The 16392-nt window shown below is 33.9% G+C and overlaps 2 protein-coding genes across 2 annotated transcripts; one reads left to right on the top strand and one right to left on the bottom strand.

The window, feature by feature from the left end:
- Positions 1–227: 227 nt before the first annotated feature.
- LOC105334959 (MAM and LDL-receptor class A domain-containing protein 1) lies at positions 228–13146 on the top strand. The gene is made up of 17 exons (XM_011438603.4): positions 228–509; positions 1084–1212; positions 1487–1538; positions 4100–4135; positions 4271–4585; positions 4898–4978; positions 5084–5350; positions 6497–6631; positions 7307–7467; positions 7652–7838; positions 8033–8293; positions 8381–8524; positions 8819–8979; positions 10164–10371; positions 10809–10958; positions 12474–12631; positions 12875–13146. Exons 1-17 carry the CDS (start codon positions 279–281, stop codon positions 13064–13066), a joined length of 2868 nt encoding a protein of 955 aa, XP_011436905.3. The 5' UTR covers positions 228–278; the 3' UTR covers positions 13067–13146.
- A 47-nt stretch (positions 13147–13193) lies between these two features.
- Positions 13194–15919, bottom strand: LOC117684709 (macrophage mannose receptor 1). Its single transcript, XM_034457961.2, has 9 exons — positions 15807–15919; positions 15365–15447; positions 15074–15161; positions 14881–14947; positions 14538–14689; positions 14194–14276; positions 14019–14106; positions 13685–13904; positions 13194–13314 (listed from the first exon to the last, which is right to left on the bottom strand). The coding sequence occupies exons 1-9, from the start codon at positions 15874–15876 to the stop codon at positions 13281–13283; spliced, it is 885 nt and encodes a 294-aa protein (XP_034313852.2). The 5' UTR covers positions 15877–15919; the 3' UTR covers positions 13194–13280.
- Between the last annotated feature and the right edge of the window lie 473 nt (positions 15920–16392).

Consider the following 16392-nt stretch of genomic DNA (forward strand, 5'->3'; position numbering starts at 1 on the left):
TACGTATATAACGATAGTCTTACTAAGACGTAGGCAACATTTTTTATACGATATAATATAATTTTTAACCAATCAGAAACCGCGTTACAACCAAAATAAATTATGATATAACTAAAGAATCGCAAATGAACAAATTAAAATCACCGGAAATTCCTTTAATCGATCAAATTAACTAAGGAAACACCTATAATGATCCGCCTCTCTGCGTTTTGAAAATTCTTATCAATAATCTGTTACTTTGATTGTAGTTTGTGAAGTTGTGATAAGCTCGCATTGTCATGGCAGACGATAAAGTTAGAGTCAATGCTCAATCAACATGTTTTCATGGAAACAGTTTGTTTCTCTCGTCTGCAATATTCATCTTGGTCATCGTCAATTCTTTCATTTTCCTGGCATTCACCATTCACCAACTCCGCCAGATCGGTGACGTAGAACGCATGCTTCTAGAAAAACGTCTGCGTTTAGAAAATATAAGGGCATCATGCTGGAATAACAACTATTCGAAGAAGGTGTGTCGATATTTTTTTCTTGAATGAGGATGAATTGCAAAAGTTCATGCACGATAAACATGGTTTGGTGATAAGAATTAACCAATGAAAGAATTTTCGGACATGTACAGTTGTATGTAATAGAATGATAACACAATATCAGCAAAGACAGGGTAAAATACTGTGTTGTTCCTCACGTTGACAATCTTTAATTGATACTTGTAATAGTGTATCCAGCAATTAAAGATGCGTTATAATACATATCACAAAAGTGTGACGTCATTTTCGCCTACAATATTTTATTACATTTTTAATTGTAATACCGAAGAACCCTAATAGGGTAGATAAAAGATTATTTAGCTTTAATCTAAATTATTAACCTTCTTTTCATATCAAATAAATAATACCCTCCCCAACCCACCCCACCCTAGAAAAAGGAAATATGTCCAAATAAAATCTACTTTTTACAACTTACAGGCTTCGAAAGGTTTTACATAATGAAGATATCATTGTACATGTAAATTTAAGACTTTTCTGATAGACTGAGTATATATTTTCTGTAAAGCTACAAAATATGTTTTTATTAAATTAAAAGGAAAAGCTCCTTCAAGTCATCGACCAATTACCAAAAATTGATCGCAAGTATGATAAATTAAGAGAAAACATGAGGAGACGCCAGACGAGTTCAATATCGTCCCTGTTCCAAGACCTAGTTCACGCACAGGTAATTCTTGATTTGTTTTATTAGTTTACACAATTATATTTAATTAATAATGGTGAATCAATACAATTCTTTGTAAAATGAAATAAATATTCATTAATTTTAAGTTTTGAAAGTGCGTCTGAAAGTAATAAATTCAGCATGGTTTAAATGTGTCTTAAAAGTATTAACTTAATATTTGTGAATCAGTTTGATTTAACCTGTGAATAAATGGCTGTGGTACAGAATGTTGTTTTTGTCAATACACAATGTACTAAATACATTCTTACATTCATAGGAGCAGCTCCTGATGCAGCGCTGCACTCCGGATACAGTAATCTGCATTAAAGGTATAAATCTATCTGTCATAATATATATATCTGTCATAATATATCTATTTGTCATTATAGTATATCAACCTGTCAAAGTATACCAACATGCACCTGCCATGGTGAATCTATTTGTCATAGTATACCTACATGTTATAGTATACTTACCTATCATAGTAAATCTACCTGTCAAAGTACACCTATTTATCATGAAAAATCTACCTGTTATAGTTTATCAACCTGTCATAGCATATCTGCCTGTCGCAGTATATCTGCCTGTCATAGAATGTCTATCTGTCACATTATATCTACCCGTCATAGTAATTTACCTGTTATATTAAATCTTCCTAATATAGTTAACCTATATGTCATTGTGATTCTACCCGTCATAGTAAACCTATATGTCATGGTAAATCTACCTGTTACAGTTAATCAACCTGTCATAGCATATCTACCTTTAACAGTATATCTACCTGTCATGATAGCATATCTACCCGTCAAAGTATATCTACAAGTCATAGTATATACTAGTATTCTTGTTATATTAGATCTACCCGTCATAGTATATCTACCTGTCATAGTAAATCTATCTAATATAGCAAACCTATATGCCAAGGTAAATCTACCCGTTATAGTAAACCTATATGTCATGGCAATCTACTTGTTACAGTATATCAACCTGTCATAGCATATTTAGCTGTCAGAGTATACCTACCTGTCATCGTATATCTACCAATCATAATTTATCCACCTGTCATAGTATATCTAACCGTCATAGTAAACCTCTATGTCATGGTAAATCTACCTGTTACAGTATATCAACCTGTCATAGCATATCTATATGTCATAGTATATCAATCTGTCATAATATATCTACATGTCATAATATATCTACCTGTCATAGTATATTTACTTTTACAGTAAACTTACCGGTATGTCCATATGTCAAAGAACATATTCTTGTCAAAGTATGTCTGACTGTCGTAATATTTCTATTTGTCATGGTATATCTACTTGTCATAACATATTTATGTCATGTAATTCTATCTGTCAAAGTATATCTACTTGTCACAGTATATCTACCTTATAAAGTTTATCTATCTGTCACAATATATCTACCTGTTATAGTATATCTACCTGTCATAGTATATTAATCTGTCATAGTATATCAACTCGTCATAGCATATCTACCTGTCACAGTTTACCTAACTGTCATAGTATACCTTCCTGTTTTAATATATCTACCTGTCACAGTATATCTACCCGTCAAAGTATATATTCTTGTCATAGTATATCTATCTGTCACAATATATCTATCCATCACAGTATATCTACCCGTCATAGTATATCTTCCTGTCATAGCTTATCTACCTGTCACTGTATATATACCTGACATAGTATATTTACCTGTCATTTTCTATCTACCTGTCATAGTATATCTACTACCTGTCACAGTTTATCTAAGTTTATCTACCCATCAAAGTATATATCATAATAGAACTACTAGTATATTTGAAAATATATATATACATGTACCTGTAAGAATACACTTACCAGACAAAGTGTCATCTGTCATGATATATTTATCTGTCATAATATATCAATCTGTCATAATATATCTACCTGTAATGGTATACCTACAAGTCCTAGTACATTTACCTGTTATAGTTTATTCTAGTATACCCGTCAAAGTATATCTATCTGTCACAGTATATCTACCTGTCATGGTATATCTGCATATCCTATTACATTTACCTGTTGAAGTATTTACCTGTCTTAATATATTTATATTTCAAAGTATATCTTCCTGTCAAAGAATACTTACCTGTCATAATATATCTACCTGTTGTAATATATAAACCTGTCATGGGATATCTACATGGCCTGGTACATTTACCTGTTGTAGTATATCTACTTGTCTTAATAAATCTATATTTCATAGTATATCTTCCTGTCATAGAATATCAACTTGTCATAGTAAATCTACGTGTCATGGTAAATCTTTCTGTCATGTGTATATCTATCTGTTATAGTATATCTATCTGTCATTATATTTTTGTCTGTCAGAGTATATATACCTGTCATGGTAAATTTATTTGTTACAGTATATTTACCTGTCATAATATATCAATGTTTCATATCATATCTACCTGTCAATATATACATACCAGTATTAGTATACACGCATCTATCTGTCATAGTATATCTACCAGACATAGTTTTCTGTAATAGAAAAAATCTACCTATCGTAGTAAAAAAAATCACTAGCACTGGTTATCTACTAGAAAAAAATGGCATTTATATTAACTATTACAAAATCTTGTATAATCAATGCATACATGTATTAACTTGACGTCCAACTGTATGACAATGATTGCTTCAGGCCAGGGTGACTTTTACCCAGAACGCAAAAATAAAATATTTTTGATACATGCGCATTAAATTCATACTTTATTTGTTGGTCAGCAGAAACAAAACACAAAAAAGTGGATCATTAAACTTAATTAATTATTTAAAGTTTTTAAGGATCCGATGCATGTAATTGTTGAAATATTACAAATCTATATAATTGTTTGATATAGGTCAAAAAGGAGATTTGGGCTTTCCTGGAGTAAAAGGTAAACAAGTTTATCATACTCTAATATTTATATTCATTTATTACAAGTTAAAATTAATTGCAATTCCTCGGCAATTTTTCCAATCAAGTCCATATTTAAACATGACTGTATTCTAATGAAAATGTTCGATGACAGGAAACATGGGTCCAGATGGAAGTAAAGGATTGCCAGGAATTAAAGGACTTAATGGACAAGATGGTTCACCTGGTGAAAAAGGGCAAAAAGGAATCCCTGGGGACAAGGGATTACAGGGACCACAAAACGGGAATGGGGCAAAGGGCGACATGGGGGTCGTTGGTGATAAAGGGGTGCCCGGTTTGATGGGCATCAAAGGGGACCGTGGTCAGACAGGTGTGAAAGGAACCTCAGGGGTAAAAGGTCAGTCTGGATCTAAAGGGTTGCCAGGTGTCGTTGGACCCAAAGGGGACAAAGGGGATTCCGGCCCTGTGGGTAATTGATAGTAATGGATACTATAACTTTATCGAGGAAAGTAATTTACTTTTTTGCATATTTATTCCTTGCAGATATATCTTGACTAAGTCAATTGAAAATAATTTTTGCCCTATTAGATAAAAAAAACTGCTTGAATACAACAGACGTCTTAGCGTAAAAATTAAATGCATGAATATTATCATATTATATGTAACTATATGCGATACTAAAATATTACAGGTAGATGTTTAATAAAACCACGTATGATTTAATCCTCTGAATCCCATGTAGATGTATATAACAATAAAGTCAATTTTAATATTTATCAAGGTGAACAGGGTGCCAAAGGAGAAAGGGGTGCAGTTGGAGCAAAGGGGAGCATAGGGAATGGGACAAGCTGTGATTGTATGGGTAAGCAAACTGCTTTGGTGATGCAAGATTTTTTGTGCTGACAATCGTTTTGATATGAGATAATAATCACTGGTTTGTTTATCTTAATTATTTATTTAAATTTAGATAAACCCAAATTTAAAGAAAGCCATCAAACGGAATCGGTACACTTTGGTAGCAATGTAACGTTAGACTGTTCAACAACGTCACTTCCGGAACCAACAGTTACATGGATTAAAACTGATAGCGACGGATGTTTTGCAAATTTTTCTAAAACTTCGGGAGAAAAAATTGAACTAAAAAATATTCAACCGGTCGACGTGGGTACCTATCAATGTACAGCGGAAAACGCTGTTGGAACTTCAGTTAAAACCATTACCATTACATCAACAGGTTATTTTTCATACTTGATATATCTTTTAGCCAACTTTTATTAACAGCTACACTTCATGTTCTGTTTATCATTAATACAAATATTAATAGTCATCCGACCATTGTATGCTTTCCCTACAAACACTTTTGTGTCACCTAAGAGCGGCCGAAATTACGATTTTTGGTTAGCATATAATTGTGTCATTTAAGTATATAATTCTACGATTATATAAAATTCGTACTTATTCGAACAGTTTTGTGCCTACTTAAAATAAGAATAACAATTGGTTTAACATGAACATATCAAAAATAAGTTTTTCAGTAGTACCGGTATGTCTTAATTAAATAATACTAGTAATACAGATAAGCTACTCAACGAAATAAATTTTTAAAAAATTTCACAGGATGAAGCTCTGCCATTCAGTCAACTGAATGTTAACTGAAAGGTCTGGAAAGGTGACTGAATGGCAGAACTATGCCATTCAGTCACTTTTCAGTAGACTTTCAGTCACATTTCAATTTACTGAATGGCACAGTTTCATTCTGTGAAGCACCATGATCTTTCAAAACGTATGGTTGGTGATTAACATAAAGTAATGTCAAAAGTTGGTTCTGTGAATTGCTTTAAATTCGCATTCATGTTTTATGTTATTTTAATAAAATTCAGTTATCAGAATAACTATAACATTTTATAAAGCATTTATTTTTAGCTTATTTAGTTCTTTTTTACTTATTTTGACATCATGCTTAATTCCGCAAGTACTGCGACACAGAACAACTTGTTTTTGTCTTATCTTATTCCATTTTTTTTTTCGTTTTTTCATCTGCAAATATACTAAATATATGATTTTAGTATTTACTTTAAAAATTGTTTACATTTTAAATCTAGAATTTAACTATTAGCTATATTGGGATGAATTGAGTGAATTTAAACATTTTTTTTTCAATAATACATTGCTTTTTCCTGTCAGATTTTTAAAGATTCTGCAAGTAAAATTATATATTGCTATTTCATGAAATCAAAATTAATCATTTAGTGACCTATGATAAGCTGAGAGAGAAAAACATCTTTAATAAAGAAAAAATCTTTTTTCCTGGCTAAAGTTGCTAGTGTTATTTTTGCTTCCCCAAGACTTACATGTATCCTGTTTCTGTATTTTGTCGTAGACAACCCTGACGTCATTTCTTGTGACTTTGAATCTGGTTTCTGTGGCTGGTCTCAAAGTAAAGCAGACGATGCAGATTTTTCTAGAAATACCGGACTACTACGGACGCCGACGGCGGACCATACACCGGGGCAAGGTTTGTTTATATATATCACCTGAAAAAATGATATCCCGGAGTACATTTGTTTCTTACAATCAAACACGAAGGGGGGTTATTTTACATGCCAGATACATTTTACTATACTATAGTATGTGACCCCAGTGGAATATAATTGAGAAATTATGAAAAAATAGGCTACTACTCACGTCAATAGCGGACCATTCACCTGGGAAAGTTTGTTTATATAGACTATTATCGAGATTTTATTGAACTTAACACAATCCATTAAAACAGATAGACCATCAACTATATTATACTTTTAAGCTCTTAAATATTGTGATTAACTTCTTAGTATTTTTTTACGAGCACTACGTCTAATTATATATCAAACTCTTAAACCAGCAATCGGGGATATTGCTACTTGACGTCGCGATACTACGTGTCCCCATATCTAGTTGACAATAGATTTCAAACTAGACCAGAGTAAATTGAGTCATGTAACTGAAAGAATGCTTTAATGAATTCCTTGTTTTGTATCAATATACTTACGTACACATGTTGGATATAAAAAGAGTAAATCTGAAAATAAAGTGTTTAACGTTACCATATGCATTACCTAATTGATGTTTATGACGGTTTGATTGAAAAATGCAATTAGAATCATGTTGTGTTTGGAAATTTAAGACATACTTTTTTTTAAAAATACAAAAGGAGGAGGAGGTAACTATGCGAACATCGACAGTAGCGCAATGACAACGGGGCAGAAGGGTAAACTGGAGTCCTTTTTCATCCCAGCGCAAGAGAAACACTGCTTAACCTTCTGGTATTATGTAGATAGCGCATCTGGAGCAATTTTAAAAGTGAAAACAAAAGTACGTGCTTTAATCTTTTTATCAAGATATATTTTCCAAGTTTCGAAAGGAAATACGAATAATGAATATTTTTTTTTCGATTATTCCCATTTTGGTTTGTGCAAACAAAACAATGTTTTTTTCTCTAGGTTTTTCTTTGCTATTTGTATGTAAAAGAGTAGAAAAATTATTGTTTTCTCTGAAGGCCTGTAGTCTAGACGAAGCTACACTTCTAAAGTTGACAAGTTCGGGAACAGGTTGGAAACAAGCCAGAGTTGACATTCCTGTAGACACCCACGGACGACAAATTATATTCGAGGCTGAAAGAGGAAATTCGGCTTCTGATGTGGCCATTGATGACGTCAGCTTCTCCAATAAGGAATGCCCACCTGGTAATGCTTTTTATCATTTTCGTATAATATTAATCTGAGGTAAGATACAAATATTTAGATGAAAAGAAATTAATTAAAATAGCATACAATGTATTGATTGATAGTGACAAATGTAATATGAAAATGTCTATAAAAATGGTAGAAACAAAAAAAAATGAAAATTAAAACGCTGAACGATTTTTTTTATCTAACAGCGGACAAGAAACCAGAAATAATAAACAAGAACCAGACAATTGTGGTACAGAAAGGAGACAGAGCAGTGTTACCCTGCAATGTCACTGGCTTCCCAGGTCCCAGCTTTACGTGGGATAAAGCCAGTGCCTGTTCTACATATCAAAGAAATGGACAGCCTCTAGTTATAACGAATGCATCCATGTCCAGTGCTGGGACCTACAAATGTATTGCAAAAAACAGAGCTGGAACGGATTGGGGCGAAATCAAATTGATTGTCAATGGTACGGAGGGTATTTGGTTTCTTTGCTGATTATTTTGGTTTTTTCTGTATTTAAAGCGAAGTGATTTCTGTTTATTTATTTTTTCAGAAACTGAAATTTGCACATTTAAGAGCACAGAACAATGTAATTGGAAAAATATTCAGACTGGAGACAACTTAGATTGGGTAAAGCAGACCGGAAGTACTCCATCTTCCCAAACAGGACCTTCCGCTGACCACACAAACCCTAACAGTATAGTTCCAATACATTTACCGTTTGTAATCTCCATACATGAAATGATCGGAGTTTGTGTACAATGTAGTTTTACTTGCGTGTTATTGTTGTGCATGGTTTTTTTGCACATTGTGTTTACTAAAATACAATAATAGCAATTTATAATCTAAATTCTGCAGAGGATGACAATTTAAGCATTTAAAAATTGTCATTGATCAAGTTTTTCATAATCGAGTTTGAGAACGAAAATTGAAGAATTTGAAAATTGTCATTGATCAAGATTTTTATAATGGAGTTTGACTTTGATGACAGATGGCGGGTACTACATGTATATGGAGGCTTCCAGTCCAGCTGCCACCAGCAACACAGCAGTCCTACAGTATAAGACCCTGCCAGCAGGGCAGCCGTTCTGTGTTCACTTTTGGTACCATATGTATGGAAATAGTATGGGATCGTTACGAATATTAGCAAAGGTGATTTTAGAATTTTTTGGGGTACTGTTAAATGATAAAAGGGGCATGGTCACGATTTTGGTAAAAAATAATTTTTCCGATTTTAATGTTTACAATGCTTTAGAAAGGCATTTCTGATAGGCAACAAAAATGTGAGAGTCATTTGGTGAGTTATTAGCTAGTTGCAGGGCTTACAATACTTTGCTATGTAAACAAAGCTTTTCTTTACATTTTGAATGTTGAAGTGAAAATTCCAGTTTAAAATCTAACATGAATATATTAATCGTTAGGGACTGTTTATTTATGCTTAAAATGAATAAGACGATAGACAAATCAGCCTGAAAAAGATTTTTTACCGGTATATTGAACCTATGTAAACAAAAACACGTCATGAACCTTGTTTACATAACAAAGAATTGTGAGCCCTGTATCATACTTAAAACTCTGGGTCTGACTCTCAATTTTTGATTTATCGTTAGAAATGCATTCCAAAAGCATTATAAATTATAAAAACAGAAAATAAAATTTGACCAAAATCGTGACCATGCCCCATCCAATAAGTATTTACTCTTTTAAATGGTCACATTTTAAAAATGCAATTTGGCGTAATGTACTATAGTATTCATTTATGGCATTAATACATCGTGCATAAATATAAATGAACATGCCACTGGTATCAATTTCTGATTAAACAATTATTGAATAGAGTGCCCGTTAAATGTCTGACAACAGTTTGTTTTCCATTAACGATTTATCCTTCAAGTTGACGTTTTATAGGGTTTGTTATATTTTAATTCATTGATAACGCCTAACTTCAATACTTTAAAACATTTTATTGCAATATTTAAGGATAAATGGTTATGGAAATGTATTATAATATGTTTTTGTCATAGTCGCTAGAAATTACACACTTTTAAGTATTTAGTTTATTTTTTTGGTTTTTGTTTGTTTGCAATATGCATTTTTACAATTAAAATGGGGGAACTTATCCAACTAATAAAGGTATGATCCTTCCAGTTCAACTCATCCACCCCATTCTTTTGCATCAGTACAAAAACAATAAGAAAGTTGGGTTTTTATATACAGATAAGAAGACATGATAATGACGATGATGGTGATTATGATGATAATGATGATGGTCTCCTTTTACAACTGATCCCACATGTATACGTTCAAATACCAGTTTCTGAATTGTTAATATTTAGGACTGTAAGACAAACTCCAGTGTGGAGATATGGAAAGTGTCTGGCGACCAGGGCGACAAGTGGAACGAGGCGTGTGTTCTGCTAGAACAAGGTGGCCATGATTACATTCCCCAGATCGAGGCTATGCGTGGTCAGAGTTACCACTCGGACATTGGAATTGATGATATTGAATTTAGGACAGGACAATGTGATTGTCATACTAGAATACGTAAGTACTTAACTAGACAGTCAATGTTTTCATTGGTGTCCATATACAATATATACCAATCTAGATTAATTATTTTTCATTTTTTTTCCAATTTGAAAATTGTTCAATATTAGTTAGATTGAGAGTTTGTTATTGTCATTTATCATTGGTGATAAAATTGGTAATTATTCAGATTGGTTGGAAACTTCATCTGAAAACCACGTTTGTATCGCATCGACAATTTATTTAGAAACAACATAAACTACTAACCAATTAAAGTTATCTTTTGAGCGCTAGTATTTGATCTATTTTTAACTCTAAGGACAAAAATTAAAATCGATATCGTTTAATTGTATATTTATCTATTTATTTGTTTATCACATTTTGTATCAATATATTTTGCGTTAGTTGGTGTCGATTTTGGAAATAATTAGACCCATAATTTTGTTGTCTTTTAGCTGTTAATTTAACCTGTAACTTTGATGGGGATATATGCGACGGTCAAGGTTTCAGGGCCCAGTCATCTACAACTTACCAGCTCCGATGGAGTAGGGCTAAAGGGGTGACACCTTCCATAGGCACTGGTCCAGATAGGGATCATACCAGTGGCAAGTTCTTTGAAGTTAAACTTTTTAAAAACATTTTATATTGATCCTATCTTCACATTAAGAAGAATTCCCGATTGTTCGAAAAACTGCCGCCATATTCAAGCAAAATATTCATCTACAGTTTCTCCGACAATTAGTACAGCCAAATTCACTGATCCCATATTAGTGGTATTTTTTCTATAATTAATTATCATTGCGTGTTTTGGAACTTGAACATGATTATATCTAAAATCATGCATCTAATAGATTAATAGTCTTAATACGTTTATGTTAATTTTGATTGAATATTCTTTATAGCATTTATAAGAAATAAAAAAGGCATGGATACTACGAACTTTCAAAATTGTATTCTATTGATTAGCTATCCTGACACTATACAAGCTTCTGGGTTAAAGATAATGTGGACATAATGAAGCAAATTAATAAAACATTATCATTCGTCCATCGGTTCTTCACATTTGAAACAACAGTCCCATCATTACATTAAAAAACTGTTAAAAATGTGTCGGTATATCATATCCGGAGTTAAATCTAGCAACGTTAAAGCTGACATGAATTCATAAATATGCATTATTTCCCTTTTATCTCTGACTACCGCCATATTAGTTGTCGATTTCTATTGTTCTGCTCATCGCTACACACCCACTATATAAGGCCGAGATCACTGTTCATGCTTCACCGCATTCAGGAATTTCATACACCCGAACACGTTACCTTGGACGAAGAGACTTGTAAAAACGCGTTTTGAACAAAAATAATATGACAAACACTGCACTGGCAAGATATATCCAATAAACGACGAAACAAGACAGGCTGAAATACAGGCGCAGATACTTCGAAAATTCCTCGATAATTGTAGACCGTTCTCCTGTGTATTACATCGCACATGCGCAAACCACACGCTGTGGCAGATCGAGCAATGTCAATTATCGCATGGATTTTAGAAACGGGGCGTTTTTGTAGGAACGGATGCTGACGTTTTTACTTTTTTGGATTTACTATCATTTAGCTACTGTGTTGGATGTAGTGTCGCCGGGGTTTTCAAGAATATGCAGGCGTTATGCACTCTGTATGAACGACACACGTGTTCGATTTGCATGCGAAGTAAGGCGGCACTGTCTGTACAAAATAATACGGATACCTTGGACATCTATTCAAAGAATAAATAAATATTGCATTTCATTGACTGTTGTTTTCTTTATTCTTTATTACTACATTTTGCTACAATGTGTACTTCATGCATTTAGAAGTCCGTGCAACGTGAATGCCTCGGTCGGAAAGCAGCCGACCGTAACTTTCTCAACCGGTATATATACCCCAGTGGCAGTAGAGGAGCGATCGAATCTAATATGGCGACCAAATGCTTTTATGAATTCATGTCAGCTTTAACCATTTAATGCTTGAAATATTTCTTAGATACTAGTACTAGAAATTATGTTAATGATCTTAAATCTAAATCCACACTTATGCACTACTGTATGCAATTGTATTAGGCCGAGTTTACGATTTCTCAAGGTGCCGGGTCTTACATATTTGTTGAAACATCCGGTGGCAGTCCCGGACTCAAGGGCTCTTTCATATCCCCTCAGTTACCTTCCAATCAGGAGGCGTGCCTGCATTTCTGGTACAACATGAACGGGGCCGAAATGGGGGACTTGGATGTTATTGTTCAGGTACATTTCAAATGGAGTTTCTCTTCTCGTTATTATGTTAAATGAAAAAGTAAGTAAACAATTCATAAACAGGAGAAAAAAAATAGGGATGAGAAATCATTGATTAACTTAAATTATTTCGTTTTACGTACACAATACATATATTATCATTTTTATTACATGTTTGATATTGAGTGAGTGCCCTTAACCTAAATCGTTTTGTTTTATTGAAATATTCTAAAGAACCTTTCTAATTTGATTTAGCCAACAACTGGCAACGGCACTACCATTCTACACGAATCCGGGAATAAGGGGACACGTTGGTTTGAGGCAAAAATGACCATTCCTTCGCAAACTCAGCCCTACAAAATTGACTTCCAGGTGACCAGAGGGTCTGGCTTTAAGGGGGACGCCGCGCTTGATGATATTTCCATTAAAGATGGACCCTGTGTATAGCGTAGAACTAAACCGAACAATTGATGATTGTTACACGATAAATTACTTCGATGCCTATCATTTGTTCTTGTGTTGTTATTAAGGCATTTGTTTTACTACTATCATTATGGATAAAGTATAAAGAACATTACTGTACTGATTTTTAATGCAACTGTGCAATGATTAAAATCATAGTTTATTTCCGCAAAATGTTTTAAAACAATCTTCCCAGGTGTCAGCCAATGATGGAAGAAATGGTTCCTCCCAAACTGTTTGAAAAAAACAATCAGCAGGGGAAAATGGAATAAATGTTTTATTTTGTCTTGATAAAACTACAAATCTATATTGTATAGCCAAATACATTTTATCAATGACTTTTATTTTTAGTATTTAATCATAAAATTGCTTAAGATTATACAAAATTAAGTAATAAGGAATCATTCCTTGAATATTTTGAGGTGATCAAATACGGTCGAGGGTGAATAGATCCCTTTGTTGGATTTGGTCAACCCCGATCGTATCTGATTATCTCATAGTACTCAAAGAATGATTTTTAATTCAATAAAATTGATAAAAGATATATCATTCTTACATAAAATAAAAATGTCTAATGATTTCAAAAATCTCTGAAATGCCAACCTTTTCTGACACACAAAGTGTTCCAGCCTTGAGCACTGCACATCTGCCCAATGGCCCATGTTTGAGGGTTTTTCTGCAATGAGGACACAATTTTCATTGGATCCTACGTCTGGTTCCCCTAGCCCCCAATCAGATGACTCTACAGGCTCCCGTGATGAAATGTAAACCCAAGAGTGTTGTTGAGGAAACTCTTGAACTCCGATGTAGAAATAACCATTTCCTAAATGAATTTACAATGCCATAGAAGTCACTTATTGAATAAATAATTTATTCAGTGTAGGTAATTGTTCGGATTTTGAACTTATATTTTGTTTTGTAATAAATATCTACGAACCAATGCTGTTTATATGGTTTCCTAGGAAAGCATTATTCTCCACTGAAATGGGCTCTGCGAGTGCACTTTCCAGGGACTTGCAAATAGCCTACATCAAGCATTTTTTCACGTACGTGTAAAAGATTAACTAAAGAATGTTAATGCTTATATAACAACCTATTGCAATAAAACATACCTCTGCTGTAGTGAAATTGGCCACAGTCTCGCTGAAAAAATAACAGTTTCCATTGTGTTCTATCCAACCCAGGGGACAAGGTCCTTTTGTGGAAGAATCAAGCATAAAAAGAGATGAACATTACTAAAAAGAATTTACGGTACAAGATATTTTTTTATATTTATAAATGAATGATTGGTTAATTGAAACTTTATAGCTCATGGATTTTGCCCCCCCCCCCCTCCAAAAAAAAAATTAAAAAGAGAGATATTTCCAATAACTAGAAAGTTTAGCATGTGATACTAGTATATCGAAATAAGCGTAAGAGATTGGACGGAAGAAATGATTATGGTGGGGGTACCCACCTTTCTGACAGATGAAGTGTTCTTGTCTCCGACAGTCCACATCTGCCCAGTGTCCGCGATTCTCCGGCTTCTCGGCGATGACCACACAGTTTTCGGTGGTTACATTGTTGGGCTCTGACGTCCCCCAGTCGCTGACCAGGACCTGTGTTTGACTTAAAGCAAAATGACGATTTGGAATGTCTCCAAGATAGGTTTTGTGTTTACAACTGTTTCAAGGGATATTTTTAATCAGATAGGAATCGCAGTAATGATGCGTAGTTTAGGGTTATTGGATATTAATAAAAACAAGATTGTAGCACTAGTTGCCCAATTTTTAAAATAATATTGTAAAATGTGTGTATACTCGTAAGAATAAACCCAGCTGCCCTCCTTTACACGATCATCAACTCCAATGTAGAAATATCCATTATCTGTAGTAATAAAAGGAAGATTGCCAGTGCTTGTAACTATTGGGACATTACTACTAACGTTGTCATTACAAAACAGAGCGAAACCTGTCATCAGTAATCACAATGGGTAATTGCGTACATCCTTACTGATTTTATTTACTTGTTGGCCAAGAAAGGCGATTTCCTGTCTTGTCATTGGTTCTGCAAGCTTTGCTCCAAATCCCAAACAGGCACTCTGAATAAATTTGAAAGAATAATTTCAACTTGTTCAAGATGAGTAATAAATGTTGCTTTTTATACTTTTATTACATTCCTTTTTTGATTTGTTAAATTGGACCTCATTTGAACAAGAGCCAAAACGAAATTAGCGGTTACGTCGCTTTGCATGATACAATATAAGCACTGTGGTAGGTATTCAGTCGACATAAACAAACTTACCAAAGCTAACTCCGATGTCGATGCGATATTACTGAAATAGTAGCACTTGTTTCCGTATTGGATCCATGACACCGGGCATGAATCTATAATCAATGAAAACTTAACATTTTCAATTTTGAAAACCTCCTTAATTCTGCCATTCTATGAGTTTCAGAGCTACGTATTGACCTAGCTGCAGGTCTGTAGCTCCCGGTCTGAAAAAAAAAATTCGGAATAATTTTTTCAATGGGCGGCACTGTAGCTCTCAGGTCGCCCATCCGAATTTTTTCAGACCGGGAGCTACAGACCTGCAGCTAGAATTGACCATGTTTGTCACGCTATTAACCGTGTTTACATTTTCACAGATGTTTTATTTCAACAGATTTGCAAACTGAGCCTGTATTTTATAATTTGTTCAAAACTTTAGACTATTTTTTTTCCACGTTGTTCGTATATAACTCACCTAAACTTTCAACGGCGCCGACAATACCAACAAGAAGGATTACACATTTGACACAGTAGTCCATTTTCATTGAATCATTTCTTATCTCGTTGATACTAAAATGTTGGGTGAAATGCCAGCTTAACCTGTGTACGCAAACTACACAGATTTTGGTAGAATCATAAACATTCGACACATCATGTTGTGCCACAGTTTGTGGGACTAAGGGGTGGGGGTCTGGTTGGGGGGGGGGGGGGGGGGAGGTTGCCACTCCTATACTAAAGTGACTTTTAAAAAATGACGTCAAAAGTTTCTTCGATTGTTTGTCCTGCTGCTGGTCTTTTATCCTACTGGTCCTTATGAAGGAAGTTCATTGCAAAAAACGTATACAAATACATAATGTACATGCACTTGCCTCATACTGATCAAATTCAGCTGATTTTATTATTACAGTGTGCATGAAACTTTCCAACAGCGATTCCACGTCACACATGAACAGGATTTGAATTCTATCTTTAAGCGACTTTTCATTCCTTGGTGTGCTTTTACGAAAAAAATATTGATTTAGCATGAATGACAACATTTTGCATATAAATACGTTATTTAT

Source organism: Magallana gigas, chromosome 7 (assembly GCF_963853765.1).
Source record: "Magallana gigas chromosome 7, xbMagGiga1.1, whole genome shotgun sequence".
Classification (NCBI taxonomy): domain Eukaryota; kingdom Metazoa; phylum Mollusca; class Bivalvia; order Ostreida; family Ostreidae; genus Magallana; species Magallana gigas.

Bases quoted from the DNA above. Each gene is read 5' to 3' on its own strand.
- LOC105334959 (XM_011438603.4), top strand. From the start codon at position 279: ATGGCAGACGATAAAGTTAGAGTCAATGCTCAATCAACATGTTTTCAT. The intron at 4,979-5,083 runs GTAAGCAAACTG...ATTTAAATTTAG, and splicing joins GACAAGCTGTGATTGTATGG to ATAAACCCAAATTTAAAGAA. The intron at 8,980-10,163 runs GTGATTTTAGAA...GTTAATATTTAG, and splicing joins CGTTACGAATATTAGCAAAG to GACTGTAAGACAAACTCCAG.
- LOC117684709 (XM_034457961.2), bottom strand. From the start codon at position 15,876: ATGAAAATGGACTACTGTGTCAAATGTGTAATCCTTCTTGTTGGTATT. The intron at 15,162-15,364 runs GTAAGTTTGTTT...AAATTTATTCAG, and splicing joins CGACATCGGAGTTAGCTTTG to AGTGCCTGTTTGGGATTTGG. The intron at 14,107-14,193 runs GTATGTTTTATT...TGCTTGATGTAG, and splicing joins CCAATTTCACTACAGCAGAG to GCTATTTGCAAGTCCCTGGA.